Source organism: Hyperolius riggenbachi, chromosome 4, assembly GCF_040937935.1.
Source record: "Hyperolius riggenbachi isolate aHypRig1 chromosome 4, aHypRig1.pri, whole genome shotgun sequence".
Taxonomy (NCBI): domain Eukaryota; kingdom Metazoa; phylum Chordata; class Amphibia; order Anura; family Hyperoliidae; genus Hyperolius; species Hyperolius riggenbachi.
In genome coordinates this window covers 445768938-445790680 of record NC_090649.1, presented here as the reverse complement: position 1 = coordinate 445790680, position 21743 = coordinate 445768938, and the positions used below count along the sequence as shown (strand labels likewise).

The 21743-nt window shown below is 46.8% G+C and overlaps 1 protein-coding gene across 8 annotated transcripts in view; it reads left to right on the top strand.

The window, feature by feature from the left end:
- The window catches only part of MDGA1 (MAM domain containing glycosylphosphatidylinositol anchor 1), a 561871-nt gene that overhangs the window by 70310 nt on the left and 469818 nt on the right, over window positions 1-21743 (top strand). For 2 of the 8 annotated variants that reach the window (XM_068232698.1, XM_068232697.1), the window contains exon 1: window positions 14842-16152. In XM_068232698.1, coding sequence (XP_068088799.1) covers window positions 16086-16152 — 67 coding nt within the window. In that variant the 5' untranslated portion in view covers window positions 14842-16085. Of the gene's footprint in view, window positions 1-3634; window positions 3798-14834; window positions 16153-21743 lie in introns of those variants that run through there. The other 6 variants (XM_068232696.1, XM_068232700.1, XM_068232699.1 and 3 more) reach the window with 6 other exon arrangements.

The window sequence follows — 21743 nt, the reverse complement described above, 5'->3', positions numbered from 1 at the left end:
GGTGGTGCCTAACCCTAAGATTTCCCCCCCCCTGGTGGTGCCTAACCCTAAGATCACTCTGGTGGTGCCTAACCCTAAGAACCCCCTGGTGGTGCCTAACCCTAAGAACCCCCTAGTGGTGCCTCACCCTAAGATTTACCCCCCCCCCCCCCCCCCGAGGTGATATTTTACTATGGTTAAACCTAACCCTACTCTAACACATTACACTCCCCTGGTGGTGCCTAACCCTAAACTCCCCCCCCCCCCCGGTGGTGCCTAACCCTAAGATCCCACTGGTGGTGCCTAACCCAAAGACCCCTCCCCCCGGTCGCACCTAACCCTAAGACCCCCCCTGGTGGTGCCTAACCCTAAGATCCCTCTGGATGTGCCTAACCCTAAGAACGCCCTGGTGGTGCCTAACCCTAAGAACTCCCTGGTGGTGCCTAACCCTAAGAACTCCCTGGTGGTGCCTAACCCTAAGAACTCCCTGGTGGTGCCTAACCCTAAGAACCCCCTGGTGGTGCATAACTCTGACATATGTCTGCTATGCAATGCCACAATTAGTTTTTCCGCAAGCCCCTGCACCCATGATACCGTTGGGCACCTCCGGGCGGCGATATTTTACTGAATTGCCTCTAATCAGCAATTGCAAATGCCAAAATTTACCTGCTTTGCTGCTTATCGCAGCCATTACAAAAGCCGCAATTTGCGGCAAAAAAGGTAAATTCTGGCGCCTGATAGCGTCCGATGCCATGCGCCCAAATTTCCCGTTCTAGATGCAAAATGCGTCTTTTATTACAGGTGCCTGTGGTGGCGGCGGTTTTTCCCCGAAAGGGCTCCTGCACTATTTTTTCCTGCTTCGGGGTTGCTTTCTTTTAGCACACTTGATGGCTGACAAACTTCTTATCATCCTAATATCATTAAGGCTGCTTACACACTAAGACATTACAGGCGCACGTTAATGCACCTGTAACGCTCCCCCAACGCACAGCAATGTAACACAAGTGGCCTGTTCACACAGCCCACGTTGCGTTACATGTAACGCTGCACGTTCTCCCGAAAGTGCAGCATGCTACGGCGTTACAGCGGCTTAAGCCGCGTTAGACTGTTTGCACATGCTCAGTCAGGTTGGGGAGGAGCGGAGAGCGGCCAGGCACATGGCTAAATAATATCCACTGCACGTTGTGACTTACAATGTTTACTTCCTGGTGCGGCCGCTCTGTGCGGCGATTGGCCGGCGGGACCACGTGATGCCGCATGCGTCCAAGAGTACGCATCACGGCATCACGGACGCCAGAGTGAGCTGCACAACGCGGCTCACTCTGACGTCCACATCAGAGAGCACCAGGCCTTGCACGTTATGCGACCTTAACGTAGCACCTAACACAACGTCTTGGTGTGTAACTAGCCTTAAGAAAGCAAAATAAATTACCCAAATAACTGCAAATGGTTGTACAACATCATCACCTGCATGTAGGAACCATTCAGATTCCAGCTGTCACCTCTCAAAATCCAGAGAATGGGAAGAACCACCATCCAATTAAAGACATTTCTGAGATGGATGAAAGAATAAAAAAGGCTGGAGAGTTTTCCAGATATTACAATCATCTCTTTTACAAACACTGCACAAGTGGCATAGCACACCCTGAAATAATAATGCCCTGGTGCTTTTTTTGGGGGGAGACCTAAAACTGCTAATCAAATGGCCTGTGTGCCTGTTTACAAAACCCTTTCAAATCATCTCACTGGGAGTCTCTTTGATGACTCCACTCATCATCGGCAAGTGGAGGCGAAGCCATTCTCTGACCTGCCCTCGCAGCAGTTATGCAATCTGTAGTTTGGTGTCAGAGACCGTAGCATAGGAGATGTCTGCTGCATGATTCATTCAACAAATGCAAAATCTGATGAAGGCCTAGTGCACACCAGAGCGGTTCGGTAGTGTTTTTAGAAACGTTTGCAGATCAGAAAACGCTTGGGTAATGTATTTCAATGGGCTGGTGCACACCAGAGCGGTCCGGTTTTAGCAGAAACGCAAACTCCCGGGCTGCAGCATTTTTGAGATTTCGGAGGCTTTTCTGCCTTCAATGTTAAGTATAGGAATTAGGAAAAACGCAAAACGCTGGTTTTAGAAGCGTTTTTTGTGCAGAAGTTGTTCTTCCAGGTCAAAGTGTACTTCCTGTTTGTCAGCTTTGCATGAGGGACTGCAGAGAAAGTTGCTGCAAGATGCCAGATACCTGGTTTACCACAGAAAACTTGATCATAAAGATCCAGAATTGTCCAGAACTATATGACAAGACATTGCCTGGACATAAAGATCACCAAAGGCTGAATGCCATCTGGAGAAACATAGCTAAAGACTTTCTGGGGGACAAATGGGATAATTTGTCACCAAAGGCCAAGGAGGCAAAAAGTAAGTAGCATTTATTTTTATTAATGTTATGTGCTTTAAGTTCTGTATTCCTGCACTCTGCCTACAATATGTCAACCCCCCTCCCCTAAATGCATAACGTTCCAAGTAGAAGTGTCATCATCACATGTGTCTCTTGCAGTCTCTCTCTTTATAGACATCTCTCATTATAAACAGCAGGTACATGTGTGTGTATGCACATGTATTATGATTTATGTTGTTATAGTACAGTTAAGAGCATGATAAATGATAGAGACATACAAATATGTTGAACTAATGTTTATTGTTAAACTAACGACCATAAAGTAAGGAAATTAAATAGCACCCTGCAGTCATTACATTGCTTCATGTTATGGCACAAAATAATCTGCTAGTTTGTCTCTGATTTGAATAGCAGAAATGGGTCCACGTAAAGTAGAAGGGGGCACATTTTGAAGAGCACTGGGTGTGATCTCCTCCTCTTCCTCCTCCATGTTCATGCCATCTAGTGTTCTCACATAATTATGCAAAACACATGTGGCCTTCACAACAGCTATCGCATACCGTGGTTGCATTTTGAGGGCAGTGTGATAAATGCGCCATTTATTTGCCAGAATGCCAAAAGCACATTCTACCACTTGCCTGGCTTTGGTAAGGTGGTTATTAAAGACCATTTTCTTATGAGACATATCTCTTTGTGCATAAGGTCTCATGACATGTTCTAATAGTGCAAAAGCCTCATCAGCCACAAACACACAGGGATAATGTGGTTGTTCGGTGTCAGGCCAGGGTCGTGGTGGTGGTATAGTCATTTGTCCAGTTAGCAGTTTAAATCCAAATCTACTGTGTTGTAAAACAGCAGAATCATGGTAACTGCCATAAGCACCAACATCAACATATATAAACTTAAAATTAGGATCCACCACAGCCATTAGCACAAGTGAAAAACATGTCTTATAATTGTAATAGAGACTGCCAGTGGCTGCAGGCTTTACCAGTCTCACATGTTTCCCATCCACTGCTCCAAGGCAGTTAGGGAAATTGTCTTTCCCAAAAAAGCTGAATGTTATCCTCCCACATAGGTACATCAGGAGTTGGCATAAATTCTGGCTGCAGTACCTTCCAGATCAATTTGCAGGTGTCCAAAACTAGGTAACGGATTGTAGATCTTCCCATGAGGAATTGATAATGAAGTGCAGCATATGAATGCCCTGTTGCCAGAAATCTGAAAAATAATAGAGAAATGTGTATGTTTATTTTTATTCATAGTTGGCCTCCTGCGGAAAAGATGGAAGTCTGTGCGAGATAGTTACAGAAAGGAGCTGGAGAAACAATATAAGGAATCCAAGAGTGGGTCTGGCAGTTCGCAAAGAACCAAATATAAACACTGTGGCATCCTTGAATTTCTGAGACATCATCATGAATCTGCAGAGTAAGTATGGCGCAAATGTGAACCTATTGCACTTATGTACAAAGTTGCCTCTACAGCTGTTAAGGAAGTGCAACACAATGCATTGCAGGAGTCTGACAGCCATGTTCAGGATTCATAAAGGCTAATGTATTGTAGGACTTTGCTTTCTATGACAATTGAATGCTGTGAAGGACCCCTCCCTTTTTGGTGATTTGACTTCAATTTCTTAATTTAGGCCCCGTTCACACTTGCGGTTTTGTCAAAACCGCACCGGATGTCCGGACCGCACCGGAGCCGGACCGTACCTGATCCGTACGGTTCCTATCCGGATCCGGTCCGGATCCGGTCCGTTTGCATCCGGTTTCCGTGCGGTGTGAACACGGTTGCGGTCCGGATCCGGTTTCTTAAGGAGATACCATCCTGTAAATACCTGGGGTCTGGGAGGTCAGCAGAAGGGTCTGGGGTCATTGTTGGAGACAGGTGGACGTGTGGAGACCATCCGTGGATACAGAGACTGCAGTTGGGACCATGGATCCAGGCATTTTTTACTCGTAAACCTGGGAATTCTCTCCTTCCTGTTGTTCGCCTCCTCGTTATCAGACATCAGACATGTTGCTGCCAAAACGAGCTCCAGCATGAAATCGCTGCTGCCCCACTCTTTGAACGCTTGGCCCATGTGGTCCCCATCCAAAATGCATAGGAAGTGGGGTAGAACATCCGGTTTTTGTAGCCAGTGTGTTGTGTGCTCTCCGGCTCTCATTGCTTTGTATTGGCCGGATGGTGCAGTCCGGCTCCGCTCCGGATACGGCTGCCGGAGGAGCCGGACCAAAAAATAGCGCATGTTGGAACGGACGCCGGAGTCCGGATCCGGTCCGGATCCGGTCCGGCTCCGGTCCGGCAGAACGGACGCATGTGAACGGACGCATAGGCTTTCATTGCTATTGCCGTGCGTCCGTTCCGTCCGTTCTGCAAGCGGTCCGGCTCCGGCACGGCGATTCCGGACGGCCACCGCTAATGTGAACCGGGCCTTACTTCACATGTGTCATCGATATATCTCACTTTAACCCTTTGTTTAAGGTATTTCAAGCTCTTTGCATTAAAAACGCTAAACGCAAACGCTACAAAAAACGCTTGCAAAAATGCTTCACTTTTAGAATAAACGATACACAAAACCGCAAAACACTTCATAATACTAAGAAAAACGCTTCGCGTTTGCGGATCTGCTAGAGGTTTTTGGTGTGCACTAGGCCAAAGACAATGCATCTGAAGACATTTCAGTATTAGAGGAGGAGAGCTGTAATAAGTGTAGCTGTGTCCTCTTCATTGTATAGTGATAACTTCTGTAATGTATTCCTTATCAGCACAATGCTACCACCAGGCGATTCACTCTTCTGCTTATTACTATCTTATATTTGTATAATCTGTGCATCATGCAGCACAGTACAATTAACCTCCTGAGCGGTATGGACGAGCTCAGCTCGTCCATCACCGCCGGAGGCTGCCGCTCAGGCCCTGCTGGGCCGATTTTTATCAAATAAAGTGCAGCACACGCAGCCGGCACTTTGCCAGCCGCGTGTGCTGCCTGATCGCCGCCGCTCTGCGGCGATTCGCCGCGAGCAGCGGCGAAAGAGGGCCCCCCTAGCCGCCTGAGCCCTGCGCAGCCGGAACAAAAAGTTCCGGCCAGCGCTAAGGGCTGGATCGGAGGCGGCTGACGTCAGGACGTCGGCTGACGTCCATGACGTCACTCCGCTCGTAGCCATGGCGACGATCTAAGCAAAACAAGGAAGGCCGCTCATTGCGGCCTTCCTTGTTTATTATGGGCGCCGGAGGCGATCGGAAGAACGCCTCCGGAGCGCCCTCTAGTGGGCTTTCATGCAGCCAACTTTCAGTTGGCTGCATGAAATAGTTTTTTTTTAATTAAAAAAAAACCCTCCCGCAGCCTCCCTGGCGATCTCAATAGAACGCCGAGGAGGTTAATAACAGAGGGACACAGCACTGCATGATAAAAGCCAGGAAGACACAGCACTGCATGATAAATAACGGGGGGACATAGCACTGCATGATAAATAACAGAAAGAGGCAGCACTGCATGATAAATAACAGAAGGACACAGCACTGCATGATAAATAACGGGGGGACATAGCACTGCATGATAAATAACAGAAAGAGGCAGCACTGCATGATAAATAACAGAAGGACACAGCACTGCATGATAAATAACGGGGGGACATAGCACTGCATGATAAATAACGGGGGGACATAGCACTGCATGATAAATAACGGGGGGACATAGCACTGCATGATAAATAACGGGGGGACATAGCACTGCATGATAAATAACGGGGGGACATAGCACTGCATGATAAATAACAGAAAGAGGCAGCACTGCATGATAAATAACAGAAGGACACAGCACTGCATGATAAATAACGGGGGGACATAGCACTGCATGATAAATAACAGAAAGAGGCAGCACTGCATGATAAATAACAGAAGGACACAGCACTGCATGATAAATAACGGGGGGACATAGCACTGCATGATAAATAACGGGGGGACATAGCACTGCATGATAAATAACGGGGGGACATAGCACTGCATGATAAATAACGGGGGGACATAGCACTGTTTAGACAAATGGGTCCTAAAAATTCCTATCACAGATAATCCTCCACAAGTCTGAGACTTCTCAATATGACCAATGTAAGACTAAGGAAGCAGGAGGAAATAAATTATATATAAAAGTACAAATTTTATTAATGACCAAAATACAAACACATATATATGTAAATCTATTTAAAATTGACCAGAACACACAGGTGGGCCACCATGTCTAGGCCAGATGGAAAAATGTAGGGGATCCCCTAAAAAAATATTGATAGTGCGCAATCCATCAAATATCTTAATGCAAAAAAGGGGGAAGCGACTCCTAGCAGGTAACATTGAAACAAAAGACCTTGGAGAGAAATATAACATTGGTTTTAAAGGCCAAGTGTCCAGGACCTAAATGGAAAAAGACATCCTAGTAGAAAAGCACAGGTGTATCAGATACTGGCTGTGTTGCTGCAATGTTTCATTGGTTTTTGTGTGAAAATTCGTGTATTCTCACAAAAATGGCCACAATTTAGTGCGCAAATTTGCGTTTGCGCACAAAAACATTACGCGTGCTATAACGCTAGCGCGACCGCGATAAGAGTTATTACGGCTTTAGGAATGAAGCCCCCTGATGCTGTAACAGGCGGCCCAGGGCCCCCAACACCTTAAAGGAAACCAGAGATGAACACTTTGGCACAAAATAAACATATCCCAAAAGATTTTACATAATAAATACTATACCTGGTATTTTCGCTGCTCTGGTGTGCCGTTATTTGTGTTTTTTTTACTAAGGCTATGTTACCACTTGTGCATTTTGTGTCAGTTTTTTTGCTTAGAAAATTTGAATAGATTTTAAAACTAATGTTAGTCAATGCAGCTGTTTCCACTGTATGCGAATTTTCATACGAGTTCGTACGCGTTAAAAAATCTGAGGTCCTGCATCATATTTTCAGACATCGCGTACGATTCGCGTACAATGCTTTGTATAGGCAATGTGAATTTTTGCGTTATTTGCGTGAAAATTCACAGTAGATCCATGGTTACAGGAAGTTGTCAGCAGTCATGACTAAGCTGTTACTAGGCAGATTATGTATATTTAACTAATACGAATTTTTCGCCTACGAAAATTTGCATAAAAACGCGTACAAATTTACATGCAAATTTTTCCAATCAGAAAATTCTTATACGATTTTTTGCAGGCGAAAAATGTAACGCTACAGTGGAAACGTAGCCTAAAACTCCATGCAAAACATAGTTCATCAGAAAAGCATATTATTTAGCGGGCTGTGTGCAAAATGGAATCACCATTTCTAAAAACCTCTTATGCCTTACAAATATAGATTTGAAAAAAAAAAGTTTTTCAATATACTGTTACATAAGAAGCTCCTCCCATCTCATCACAGCTCTCTATGATGCTGTGAGTATACAAAACAGGAAAGCAGAGCCAGAAGGGGGAAGACTTGGGCTTGAAAAGACATCAGAAAAGACAGACTCAGCTATAATGATTCCTGAGCAAAGCCAGATTGAATACTCAGTCAGGGATTTTATCAGGGCTAATAACAAGCAGGCTGAGCAGTGAAGGATGAAACAGAGAACAGGGTAAGTAGTTTCTCTAATGTCCTCATGGTAACATACATGAAGGTGCTTTGTCTCTGGTTTACTTTAATCTCTATTTCTCTGGCTTGCAGTTACTGCCATGAGTCCCCTTTTCTTATTCCTCTCTGCTTCAAACACAATAGGATACTGTTAGCTGAGTGAGTTGTGCGCCCTCTCCTACACTGCGCCCCAAGGCTGGAGCCTCTCTTGTCTCTGCCTTGGCCCAGCTCCTAACTAACCCTCCTGCAACCCTACTCCTAACGCTACCCATCCCTCCCTGCATATTAGTCCCTACTCTATCCATCCCTGGCACCCAAATTACGCACTGGGCTATGCCCGCAATTCACATTACAGTCTGTGGCGGCACGAAATTCAGCAAACCCGCCTGGCATCAGCACTCCAGCCGGGCAGCAGCATTCTCACAGCGGAGTCACCCGTCTTCCTCCCATCATCTACTTTCCTTCAGTTAAGGTTTCCTCTAAACACAATGGCGTTAATTGAAAACAAATTATGCAGTCCTTACAAATTAAATATGATTGTAATTATTACCTAACATGATATATCAAGGGGAAGAATGAACATTGTTGTTACAAGAGGATTTCATAATTAAGAAACTCTATTGGAAGTGATTTTATATTGTACTGTTATGTGCGGGGAAGAGACGCACCCGACCTAAATAAGAGAAGATGTGATTGTCTGTCAGAAGTGGAAATAAAGCAGTCTGTCTTATTTCCAGACCCCCCCCCCCCCCATTATCCCCAGCCGGTAATACAGGGACAGATACCCGTCTGTAAGCGACTCTGAGTTTATTGCTCCAATCATTGCCGGCGTTGGATGGGTCTGACAGGGCAGATACTGTGGACCACATACAAGACGAACGACAGAGCTCCCTTATGCAGGGCCGGATTTAAGCCTAGGCCAGATGGGCCGTGGCCTAGGGCACCACAGGATCAAGGGAGGGTGGGCAGCAGGCTATGCTAGGGAAGGGGGGGGGGATCATCAAGCTACATATACTGGAGGGAGGTGGGTCGTCAGGCTATCTGTACGGAAGGGGGGAAGGTTATCTAGCTATCTAAACTGGAGGAGGAGGGAAGTTATCTGGTTGTCTATACTAGAGGAAAGGGTCTACATATGCTGGCGGGTGGGGGATAGGTCATCTGACTACCTATACTGGAGGGGGGGGGGGAGGGGACATTTGGCTATCTATAGGGAAGGGGGGAGGCTGCTGACAGTGGCCTTGGGCATTAAAGAGTACAAATCGGGCCCTGCCCTTATGCCCCCTTCCAGAGACTTTAGGGGACTTGTGTGCACACGTTCTGAGATAGTTCTTAACCTTGGCCTGGGTGGAGTTTAATCCAGCATGTGCACCTAGCTACAGAGGATGACTCATGTATGAGCAAAAGATGCAAAGAAGGGGTTATCTGCAACTGTACAATAGAGTAAAGAGGTTACGTGCAGGGTGTCCCCGTGGGCAAAACATTATTAATATTAATAAACTTTATTAAAGGGAATCTAAAGCAAAAATTTAAAAATCAGTTTAACTTACCTGGGGCTTCTACCAGCCCCCTGCAGTCGCCCTATGCCTGCGCCGTCACAAAGTGATCCTCCAGTCCCCCCGGAGTGACACTCTGCCGGCCGGCTACTGCGCAGTAGAGATTTTTGCATACTGTGCGTGTGCAGAGTGCTCCCAAAAAGGAGGCGTGCAAACGAGGGCTGTGCATCAAAATTAAAGTAGGTCACTGCAGGATACCGGAAGATCGCTTTGTGACGTGGGCACAGGGCAGCTACAGGGGGCTGGTAGATAGAGATGAGCGTAATGACGTAATTACGATTTCGCGAAATTTCGCGTAATTAGTGTAATTACGATTATGGCCGTAAGTACATAATCGTAATGAAGAAGGATTTCGAGAAATTTCGCGTAAGCGTAATTTTTCGCGTAATTTTCGCATTACAGTGGGTATTACGAAATTAATGCGTATGGCCATGCTCCCAAGCGGAAAAGTTGACGCATGGATCAATGTTAGGTAGCCGCCGACTTTAAGGGTTAATAGCAAAGCCCCCTTAAATGCTAAGAGCCTCAAATTTGGAAAATATATTAAGGAGATCAGGAGGAATAAGAGGAAAAAATTTTTTTTCAAAAAGACCTGATAGTTTTTGAGAAAATCGATGTTAAAGTTTCAAAGTAAAAATGTATACAGTTAAAAACCCGCCGACTTTAACGGTTAATAGCAAAGCCTGCTTAAAGTTTAGGAACACCAAATTCCTAGGGTATATTAAGGGGATCAGTGGGAATAAGAGGAAAAATTTTTTTTCAAAAAGACCTTATCGTTTTTGAGAAAATCGATTTTTAAGTTTCAAGGGCAAAAATGTCTTTTAAATGCGGAAAATGTCAGTTTTTTTTTGCACAGGTAACAATAGTGTTTTATTTTCATAGATTCCCCCAAGTGGGAAGAGTTTTACTTACTTCGTTCTGAGTGTGGGAAATATAAAAAAAAAACGACGTGGGGTCACCCCTCCCAGACCTCTTTAACCCCTTGTCCCCCATGCAGGCTGGGATAGCCAGAATGCGGAGCACCGGCCGCGTGGGGCTCCGCACCCTGACTATACCAGCCCGCATGGTCCATGGATTGGGGGGTCTCGGAAGGGGAGGGGCAGCCAAGCTTTCCCCTCCCCCTCCGAGCCCTTGTCCAATCCAAGGACAAGGGGCTCTTCTCCACCTCCGATGGGCGGTGGAGGTGGAGTCCGCAATTTCCTGGGGGGGGTTATGGTGGAATCTGGGAGTCCCCTTTAAAAAGGGGTCCCCCAGATGCCCACCCCCCCTCCCAGGAGAAATGAGTATAGAGGTACTTGTACCCCTTACCCATTTCCTTTAGGAGTTAAAAGTAAATAAACACACAAACACTTAGAAAAAGTATTTTAATTGAACAAAAAACATAACCATGAAAAAAGTCCTTTAATATTCTTAATTAACCATTAATACTTACCTGTCCCTTTAAATAAATGATCCCTCGCAATATCCTCGGAAATGTTCTATCAGTTACAATGTATCAAAGTTATTACAATGTAACAACTTTGTTACATTGTAACTACGCCGCACCCGACGTCACTCGCCGCTCAGCCGCCGCATACGCGTCCGTGCAGGACGCTAAGTCCCCGCTGGCCCCCGCTGTCCACCCCGCCCACATCTGTCACCCACATGTCACCCACATGTGGGTGACATGTGGGTGACATGTGGGAGAGGCGGGGAGGGCAGCGGAGCCGGCGGGACTTAGCGTCCTGCACACCAGACAGAGCTCTGAGCTATATAGCTCAGAGCTCTCTAAGCATCTTTGAATTTGGGCTCCAAGGAGCCCCATTGGTCCTTAGCAGACCAATGGGGTTCCTTCAAATCAGAAGGAACCCCATTGGTCTGCTAAGGACCAATGGGGCTCCTTGGAGCCCAAATACAAAGATGCTTAGAGAGCTCTGAGCTATATAGCTCAGAGCTCTGTCTGGTGTGCAGGACGCTAAGTCCCGCCGGCTCCGCTGCCCTCCCCGCCTCTCCCACATGTCACCCACATGTCACCCACATGTGGGTGACATGTGGGTGACAGATGTGGGCGGGGTGGACAGCGGGGGCCAGCGGGGACTTAGCGTCCTGCACGGACGCGTATGCGGCGGCTGAGCGGCGAGTGGCGTCGGGTGCGGCGTAGTTACAATGTAACAAAGTTGTTACATTGTAATAACTTTGTTACATTGTAACTGATAAAACATTTCCGAGGATATTGCGAGGGATCATGTTTTTAAAGGGACAGGTAAGTATTAATGGTTAATTAAGAATGTTAAAGGACTTTTTTCGTGGTTATGTTTTTTGTTCAATTAAAATACTTTTTCTAAGTGTTTGTGTGTTTATTTACTTTTAACTCTTAAAGGAAATGGGTAAGGGGTACAAGTACCTCTATACTCATTTCTCCTGGGGGGGGGGGGGTGGGCATCTGGGGGACCCCTTTTTAAAGGGGACTCCCAGATTCCACCATGAACCCCCTCCCAGGAAATCGCGGCCTCCACCTCCACCGCCCATCGGAGGTGGAGAAGAGCCCCTTGTCCTTGGATTGGACAAGGGCTCGGAGGGGGAGGGGAAAGCTTGGTTGCCCCTCCCCTTCCGAGACCCCCCAATCCATGGACCATGCGGGCTGGTATAGTCAGGGTGCGGAGCCCCACGCGGCCGGTGCTCCGCATTCTGGCTATCCCAGCCTGCATGGAGGACAAGGGGTTAAGTGGGGTCTGGGAGGGGGGACCCCACGTCGTTTTTTTTTTATATTTCCCACACTCAGAACGAAGTAAGTAAAACTCTTCCCACCTGGGGGAATCTATGAAAATAATACACTATTGTTATCTGTGCAAAAAAAACTGACATTTTCCGCATTTAAAAGACATTTTTGCCCTTGAAACTTAAAAATCGATTTTCTCAAAAACTATAAGGTCTTTTTGAAAAAAAATGTTTCCTCTTATTCCCACTGATCCCCTTAATATACCCTAGGAATTTGGTGTTCCTAAACTTTAAGCAGGCTTTGCTATTAACCGTTAAAGTCGGCGGGTTTTTAAATGTATACATTTTTACTTTGAAACTTTAACATCGATTTTCTCAAAAACTATAAGGTCTTTTTGAAAAAAAAAAATTTCCTCTTGTTCCTCCTGATCTCCTTAATATATTCTCCAAATTTGAGCATTTAAGGGGACTTAGCTATTAACCCTTAAAGTCGGCGGCTTTTTTATATTATACGGAGCGTTACGGTTTAACGCGAAATTACGGTAGCGTTTAATGCGAAATTACGGCATGAACGAAACGCGAAATTACGCGTTGAAAATTACGCTTACGGTATTTTCAATTACGATTTTAATGGCAATTACGCTACCGTAATTTCGCATCGTAATCGCAAATTTCGCATGCGTAATTATAGTAATGCAAAATTACGAAAATTTCGGCTCAACTCTACTGGTAGAAGCCCCAGGTAAGTTCAATTCTTTTTTTCCCCTTCGATTTAGGTTCCCTTTAATAAGAATAGATAGGGGAGACATGACAACATTAAACAATGTTACACAGTGACATTACAGCATTAAATAGTAACAGGTAAAGTGCAGAACAAATGTACATGCAGGTAGGGGTTGAGGTGCAGGAGAGATATGCATGCTGGGAGGGGGTGATGTGCAGGAGAGATATGCATGCTGGGAGGGGTAAAGTGCAGGACAAACGTACATGCAGGTTAGGGGGTGAGAGGATATACTTGCAGGGAGTGGCGAGGTGCAGGAGAAATACATGTGCAAGGAGGAAGTGAAGTGCAGGAGAGCTATACATGCAGGGAGGGGGTAATGTGCAGGAGAGATATACATGTAGGGAGGGGTAAAGTTCAGGAGTGATATACATGCAGGGAGGGGTAAAGTGCAGGACAGATATACATGCAGGGAGGGGGTGAGGTGCAGGACAGATATACATGCAGGGAGTGGTGAGGTGCAGGAGAGATATACATGCAGGGAGTAAGTGAACTGCAGAAGAGATATACATGCAGAGGTGATGTTGTGCAGGAGAGATATACATGCAGGGAGAGGTAAAGTGCAGGAGCGATATACATGCAGGAAGGGGTAAAAGGGGGTTGAAGTGCAGGAGAGATATACATGCAGGGAGGGGTGATTTGCAGGAGAGATATACATGCAGGGAGGGGTAAAGTGCAGGAGAGATATACATGCAGAGAGGGGGTATGTGCAGGAGAGATATACATGCAGGGAGTGGGTGAGGTGAGGTGCAGGAGAGATATACATGCAGAGTGGGTGATGTGCAGGAGAGATATACATGCAGGTAGGGGGTGAGGTGCAGGAGATATATACATGCAGGGAGGGGATGAGGTGCAAGACAGATATACATGCAGGGAGGGGGTGATGTGCAGGAGTGATATACATGCAGGGAGGGGTTGAGGTGAGGTTCAGGAGAGATATACATGCAGAGTGGGTGAAGTGCAGGAGAGGCATACATGCAGGTAGGGGGTTATGTGCAGGAGGGATATACAAGCAGGGAGGAGGTGATGTACAGGAGAGATATACATGCAGAGGTGGTGATGTGCAGGAGAGCTATACATGCATGAAGGGAGTGATGTGCAGGGGAGATATACAGTACATGCAGGGAGGGGGTGATGTGCAGGAGAGATATACATGCAGGAAGGGGTGGAGTGCAGGTCAGCTGTACATGCAGGGAGGGGTAAAGTGCGGGAGAGATATACATGCAGCAGGGAGGGGGTGATGTGCAGCAGGAGAGATATACATGCAGGGAGGGGTGAGGTGCAGCATGAGAGATATACATGCAACAGGGAAGGGGTGATGTGCAGGAGAAATGTACATGCAGCAAGGAGGGGTTGATTTGCAACAGGAGAGATATACATGCTGCATGGATGGGGTGATGTGCAGCAGGAGAGATATACATGCAGGGAGGGGTAAAGTGCAGGAAATATATACATGGAGGGAGGAAGAGAGTGCAGGAGACACGTGCGAGCAGGGAAGGGGTTAAGTGCAGGGTGGACTGGCAGTTGTGCTGCAGCCAGTCTCAGTGTAAAAACTTCTCATGTTTTCTCTGCATTCACATCAGCTTCAGACAGGGAGAAGGGAGGAAATCACAGCTCTGCTCTGCCTCTGTCTGGCCGCAGCTCTGCACTGACTGCTGCCTGTCTCTGTGCCCAGGCTGCCCCCTGCCCTCCTGCCCGCCAGGGTCCTGAGGAAGGATGGCACTGCCTCTGTGCTGAGAGATAGGAGGAGAGCAGAGCAGGCTGCAGCCCCCCGTCTCCCCCTCTGCCAGGGCTGAATCCTCTCTAATTGGTCCTGAGGGAGGCAGGGGAATTTGGGCAGGAGAGCTGTGCCTCCTCCACTACTGGCAGCATCTAATTGGTCCTCAGTATTTTCATATAAACTGGACTGGAGGGGAATCACAGAGCAGAGAGAGAGAGAGAGGAGAGCAGAGCGGAGAGCTGGAGGGAACTTCTGCAGGGTCCTCAGCATCTGGAGGGGCCCCACAGCATATGAACCCCCTTCCCTCGTCATCGCAGCACCCCGGGAGTTTCCCCGACTAACGACCACTGCTGCTACTAATCCCCCCGAGGCAGGAGGGGGTCCCGAAGAAACCTTGAACAGTATCCTGGACCTGATAGTTCTTTCTCTGGACCTGATCCTTTATTCTTAATCTGGACCTGATCATTAACCCATTCCTGGACTACCTCCAGCGTCGGATCGGGCGCCCATCCTCGGCTGCGCCCCCCACAAGTGCCCCGGTGGCAGGAGTGAGAATATTATTAACCCTTTCCTGGACTTCTCCTGCCACCATCAGTCGGTGCCTTCTCTGTCTGGGTCGGATTCTCTGCGGAGTCGGAGCTAGTGGTATCAGTGCCAGGAGGGGGGGTAGAATCTTACCGTATGCCCCCTTCACGCATCACCACCCCCCTCAGTGTGCTCAGCCCGGAGGAGGCATCAGGGAGGCTGCGGGCTTGAGGAGCCTCCTTGCCGGGGTATAGCTTGGCACTGCCCGGGACCTGCAGCCGCACAGCCCTCCCCTGGATCCCCTCCCTGGCATAGGCTGGCAGTGCCCTGCGTCGGGACGTCGGGCAGAGCGCTGCTGCACTTGGGTGGTCGCTGAGAGAGCTGCAGGGTAGCGGGCACACCATGGCTGCATGAGTCCGGATCTAGCACCACCTGTTGCTGCGGATTCCGCTTCTCAGGAGCTGGCACCTCGCCTGGCACGCCAGGACATCGCTGCCATCGCCCGACCGGGCAGGAATCGGCTAGAAGAAGAAGAAGGGAGGAGGACATCACATGAAGTGAGGGTGGGCAGGAGGGAGACTGGCTGATCCCACCCTCCACACCACACAGCCCCCCACCACCCTCCCAACCCTCGCCCAGGGGCTGCACTGCCTCTGCCAGGGGCACAAGTTGGAGTTGCTCGCAGGGGGAGTTGCGATGTGATCGCTCTGGTCGTACTGGATGCTGCCCAGGCTCTGGGGATCAGGATCTGTGCTGGGCATTCCTCTACTGGCACCGGGAAGACTGGTGGCATTGCCAGGGCAGGCTGGATGTGTCTGGAGGCATCATCTGAGGATCTAAAGGATGGAGATACTCTGGCTTCTCTTTCTGACTCTCCTTCCCGGACACAGCAGGGGACAAGGAGCCTACAGTAAGCTGGGCATCGGGCTGTGGGGGGCAGGGGGGCACATGATGGCATTGTCCTTCTCTGATGTCACTGAGGGGGGGGGGGCGCTGTCTGTTGCTGAGACAGGGAGTTCCCACACTCACCCTATCCCGGGGCACTTTAGGAGCCACTGAGGGTGCCAAACTGTGCTGGGTGCCCACCGGGGGCAGGGAGGCTGCCTGGCTGTGTATCACCCCTCTTGGCACACTGCCCTCTGCTTGTTGAATGCGTTTTATCTACTGTACGTGCTAAAAATTGTATGGGAAATTAGTACAATGCCAGCTCTCTGGGCATCCTGGGATATAGATGTGCATAATGTGGATGGAGAGGATAGATAGATAGATAGATAGATAGATAGATAGATAGATAGATAGATAGATAGATAGATAGATAGATAGATAAATAGACAGATAATCAAGCAGACAGATAGATAGCTAGATATAGAATTAATTTATATATGGGATTGCTAGATAGTATAAATACATAGATGGGCATAAACAGTAGATAGGGGATAGATAGATAGATAGATAGATAGGATAGACAGATATGAGATATTGTAATGTATTTATTCATATATACTATCGGTATAGCTATATCCCATATATATAGATATACATATAGATAGGAAATAGCTTAGATAGATAGATAGGATAGAGGAATTGATTTACATTGTGGGATAGCTAAATAGTATAGATAGATAGACAGATATTTTTACATTCGAGTCTTCTTCCCCCCCCCCCCCCCCCCCCCTTCCCTTAGTTATACACACAGAACAATACAACATTGTATCATTGTTCTCTGATCTTTGCCTTGGCATTCTGAGCTGGATTTAGTACTATAGTGTTTATACTGATGCTGGCACGTGTATGTGGGTACATGGCTGCAGTCTATGGCAGTAGCATGGCTGGACTGTCAGGATGAGTAGCAGTGTGTGTAACAGGGAATATAACAGGCTTGAGTAGCAGTGAGTGCATGTAATGTGTTCATCAATAATACTGACACTGGCCAGCAGCTCTCTATAGGATAATGCAGCTATTATGTCCGCTCTGCTATGTGCTCTGTGAATAACTCTCTCTGTGATCCCGTCTTCATTGTCACCTAAGCCCAGCTCTGATCTGCAGCCACTTAACCAGAATAATGACACAATTTCAGCAGTGGTGTGTCTGTCATCTATCAGTGCCACCAGCATAAACTGGCATTTTACCCCCCAGTGACTTTACTTCAGTGTCGGTGAGCAGGCATAGACTATCAATCACTTGTGCCAAGTATTGGAGACATATCATTAGATGTGCATAGTATGGGGTGACAGGTCTGCTCTATGATGTGCATAGTGTGGAGTGACAGGTCCTCTTTATGATGTGCATAGTATGTGGTGACAGGTCCTCTTTATGATGTGCATAGTATGGGGTGGCAGGTCCTCTTTATGATGTGCATAGTGTGGAGTGACAGGTCCTCTTTATGATGTGCATAGTATGTGGTGACAGGTCCTCTTTATGATGTGCATAGTGTGGAGTGACAGGTCCTCTTCATGGCGTGCATAGTGTGTGGTGACAGGTCCTCTTTATGATGTGCATAGTATGGGGGGACAGGTCCTCTTCATGGCGTGCATAGTATGGGGTGACATGTCCTCTTTATGATGTGCATAGTATGGGGTGACAGGTCCTCTTTATGATGTACATAGTATGGGGTGACAGATCCTCTTTATGATGTGCATATTATGGGGTGACAGGTCCTCTTTATGATGTACATAGTATGGGGTGACAGGTCCTCTTTATGATGTGCATAGTATGGGGTGACAGGTCCTCTTTATGATGTTCATAGTATGGGGTGACAGGTCCTCTTCATGGCGTGCATAGTGTGGGGTGACAGGTCCTCTTTATGATGTGCATAGTATGGGGTGACAGGTCCTCTTTATGATGTACATAGTATGGGGTGACAGGTCCTCTTCATGGCGTGCATAGTGTGGGGTGACAGGTCCTCTTTATGATGTGCATAGTATGGGGTGACAGGTCCTCTTCATGATGTGCATAGTATGGGGTGACATGTCCTCTTTATGATGTGCATAGTATGGGGTGACAGGTCCTCTTTATGATGTACATAGTATGGGGTGACAGATCCTCTTTATGATGTGCATAGTATGGGGTGACAGGTCCTCTTTATGATGTACATAGTATGGGGTGACAGGTCCTCTTCATGGCGTGCATAGTGTGGGGTGACAGGTCCTCTTTATGATGTGCATAGTATGGGGTGACATGTCCTCTTTATGATGTGCATAGTATGGGGGGACAGGTCCTCTTTATGATGTGCATAGTATGGGGTGACAGGTCCTCTTTATGATGTACATAGTATGGGGTAGCAGTGGTTGAGCACCTGAGCTGCCTCTGTTCTGTGCTAAGGGGAGAGGGAAGGGGCAGCTGCTGAGGATAGGAGGAATTTCACCTGCACCGCCGGCAGCAGATCTGTCTGCAACACATTGCAGGGCCATATATATGTATTATAGTATATGTATAATACCATACAGGGGGTGTGCTGCAGACTGCACAGAGCAGCAATGCGAGTGATTCAGCCTCTGCATATGTCACACAGTACACAATCCATAATTCATGACAGTATAATCTATTATCCTTCTATTTATCCATCCATTCATCCGTCTATCCATCGATCTGTCAGTCTATCTATTATTATTATAATTTAGTATTTATATAGTGCCAACATATTAGGCAGCGCTGTACACAATATACAGTCTTGTCACTAACTGTCCCTCAGAGGGATTCACAATCTAATACTACCATAGTTATATGTCTATGTATGTATGGTGTAGTGTATGTATCGTAGCCAGAGGGTCGATTTTAGGGGAAGCCAATTATATCAGTATGTTTTTGGGATGTAGGAGGAAACCGAAGTGCCCGGGGGAAACCAAGGCAGACATGGGGAGAATATACAAACTCCATGCAGACAGTGCCCTTGCTGGGATTCAAATATCTATCTATCTATCTATCTATCTATCTATCTATCTATCTATCTATCTATCTATCTATCTATCTATCTATCTATCTGTCTGTCTGTCTGTCTGTCTGTCTGTCTGTCTGTCTGTCTGTCTGTCTGTCTGTCTGTCTGTCTGCCTGCCTGTCTTTAGTATTGGTCATGTGATTTTGCATAGAATTGCACTTATCATACATTATAATATCTCTGACCCGAGCCCCCACATATTATTGCCAACCACTCACCCTGATGCTGGGTAATGGTGGGTACACACCATGCAATTCTCTCTTCAGATTCTACTTCCAGTCAAGAAAACTGATCGGGCGACTAATCAGGCTCAAAATCAATCTCTTTCTTGATCAGAAGCAGATCGGACATGCTGGTAATCAGCAATTGACATACTGGCCATCGGTCCATGTGTAAGTCCTTTCAAACCATTTGCGATTGATAACCATTCGAAGATCTGATCGGAATTTTAAAGAACTGCATACATGTGTACACTAGCCTCCTTCTATATATGATCGATGTCAGATCTGAATATCCATCTGATCAGTTTACCTGAAGCGAAAATTGCATGGTGTGTACCAGGCTTTCCATTTGTTATTTCAGCCCAGCCCCGCCCCTAATAAGATTCGGATGTGGTTTGGACCAATATTCTGTTACCTTTAATACAGAGGTGCTGGAGAGCTTTTGATTGTATCATCCTAATACTGCCCACACACTGACAGATTTTTATTGTATAACTGAATATACCTTCCTGTTCGATTCTCAACAGATTCGGTCACTTTGATCAAGTCTGCCAGAAATGTATTGCCCCGACATTTTAGATTATGTTTTTTTATCTATTGACCTAAAATGGATTGTAACTATAGACTGTACAGGATATTACATTTCTGTTGATGGGGGGTGCTCATCTAACCCTATCCCTAGCATGTCCCATCTTGATGACATCACTGCCCCTCATACACGCCCCTCATTATATGGGCTGGAATAGCTAAAGACCCACATGGTTCGGGGTCCAATTTTGGTCTATACCAGCCTACATGGGTGACAAAGAGGCTAAGGAGGGGACCCCACACTGTTGGATTTGGAATCTTATCAGGGGCAGAGCAGGACTATTCCAGCCCATCTCTGCCCCTGATAAGATTCTGGATCCTGTTTGGCCAAATTTGCTGTTACCTTTAATACAGTTCTAACGTGCATCTGATTGTGTCTTCCTAATACTACCCACACGCTGACAGATTTTTATGACATGATTGAATTTACCGGATGTGCAAAAGGTTTATTGAAGCTAATCTGCTATGATGCTTCAATGTGTTCATTTCGAACATTTAAGCTGGCCATACACTTATCGATTTTCCTGTTCGATTCCCGACAGATTCATTCTCACTTATGATCAAATGTTTAAGAAATGTATTTCCCCAACTTGTCAGATTGAATTTTTTTTATTTATCTAGCTTGTCCTAAAATTCATTGGAACTATGGACTGGACAGGATGAAACTTTCCTGTTGATCAGGGGCGTTTATCTAACTCTATCCCTAGCACGTCCCATCTTGATGACATCACTGCTCCTCATCGCTGCCCCTCATAATATGGGCTGGTAAAGCTCATGGCTCAAGTGGTTTAGGCTCCAAATGCTGGCTATATCAGCCTGCATGGGTGACAAGGGGTTAAAGAGACAATTGGGGGGGGGGGGGCACTGTCTGTTTTCTTACATTTGCATAAAACATGTAAAAACACTTAATTTCACCATTTCTTACCATTGTAATTTTATAAATGATTTTCTCAAAAACTACAAGATCTTTTTGATTTTTTTCTTGTTTCCACTATTCTCTCTAAAATACCTAGCAAATTTGGGGCTTATCACACATATGGGGGCTTTCTTATTAACAGCTAAAATCGACAACAGTGACTCTAGTACAATTTGCGAAACTGGTCCACCGAAAATTAACAGAGCCATGAAAGTTTGAGGAAATTCTTGCAAGATTGCCGGAGGCTCAGTAGGAGGAGGTCAATAGTCAGGAGATGTCTAAGGCTGTGCGTTATTCAGGCGGTCAGTGGTCAGGAGATGTCTAAGGCTGTGTTCAGTACAGGCGGTCAGTGGTCAGGAGATGTCTATGGCTGTGCACAGTACAGGTGTTCAGTGGTCAGGAGATGCCTATGGCTGTTCTCAGTACAGGTTGTTAGTGGTCAGGAGATGCCTATGGCTGTTCTCAGTACAGGCTGTTAGTGGTCAGGAGATGCCTATGGCTGTATTCAGTACAGGTGGTTAAGAGTAGCCTATGCCTGTACACAGTACAGAGGGTCAGTGGCATGCCCAGATTTACCTCACAGGAGCCTATAGGCACAGATGCCCTGGCACTCTAGACTTCGCCCTCCATAAACCTGAAAACCCCGCCGACCCGCACCACAGTTGTGCTGGCTGGCCCAGTAGTCACTTCTCCCTTACTTCCCTTTCCTGTCATAGGTAGCTACAGGTGTCCCCTCGCATTGGGTAGCCAGAGTTACCCTCAGTATTAGGTAGCTAGTGGGGCCCACGACTGGAGGGAGATCTCGTCAGTGGAATGCAGAGAGCTGGGCGAGTAACCTACCT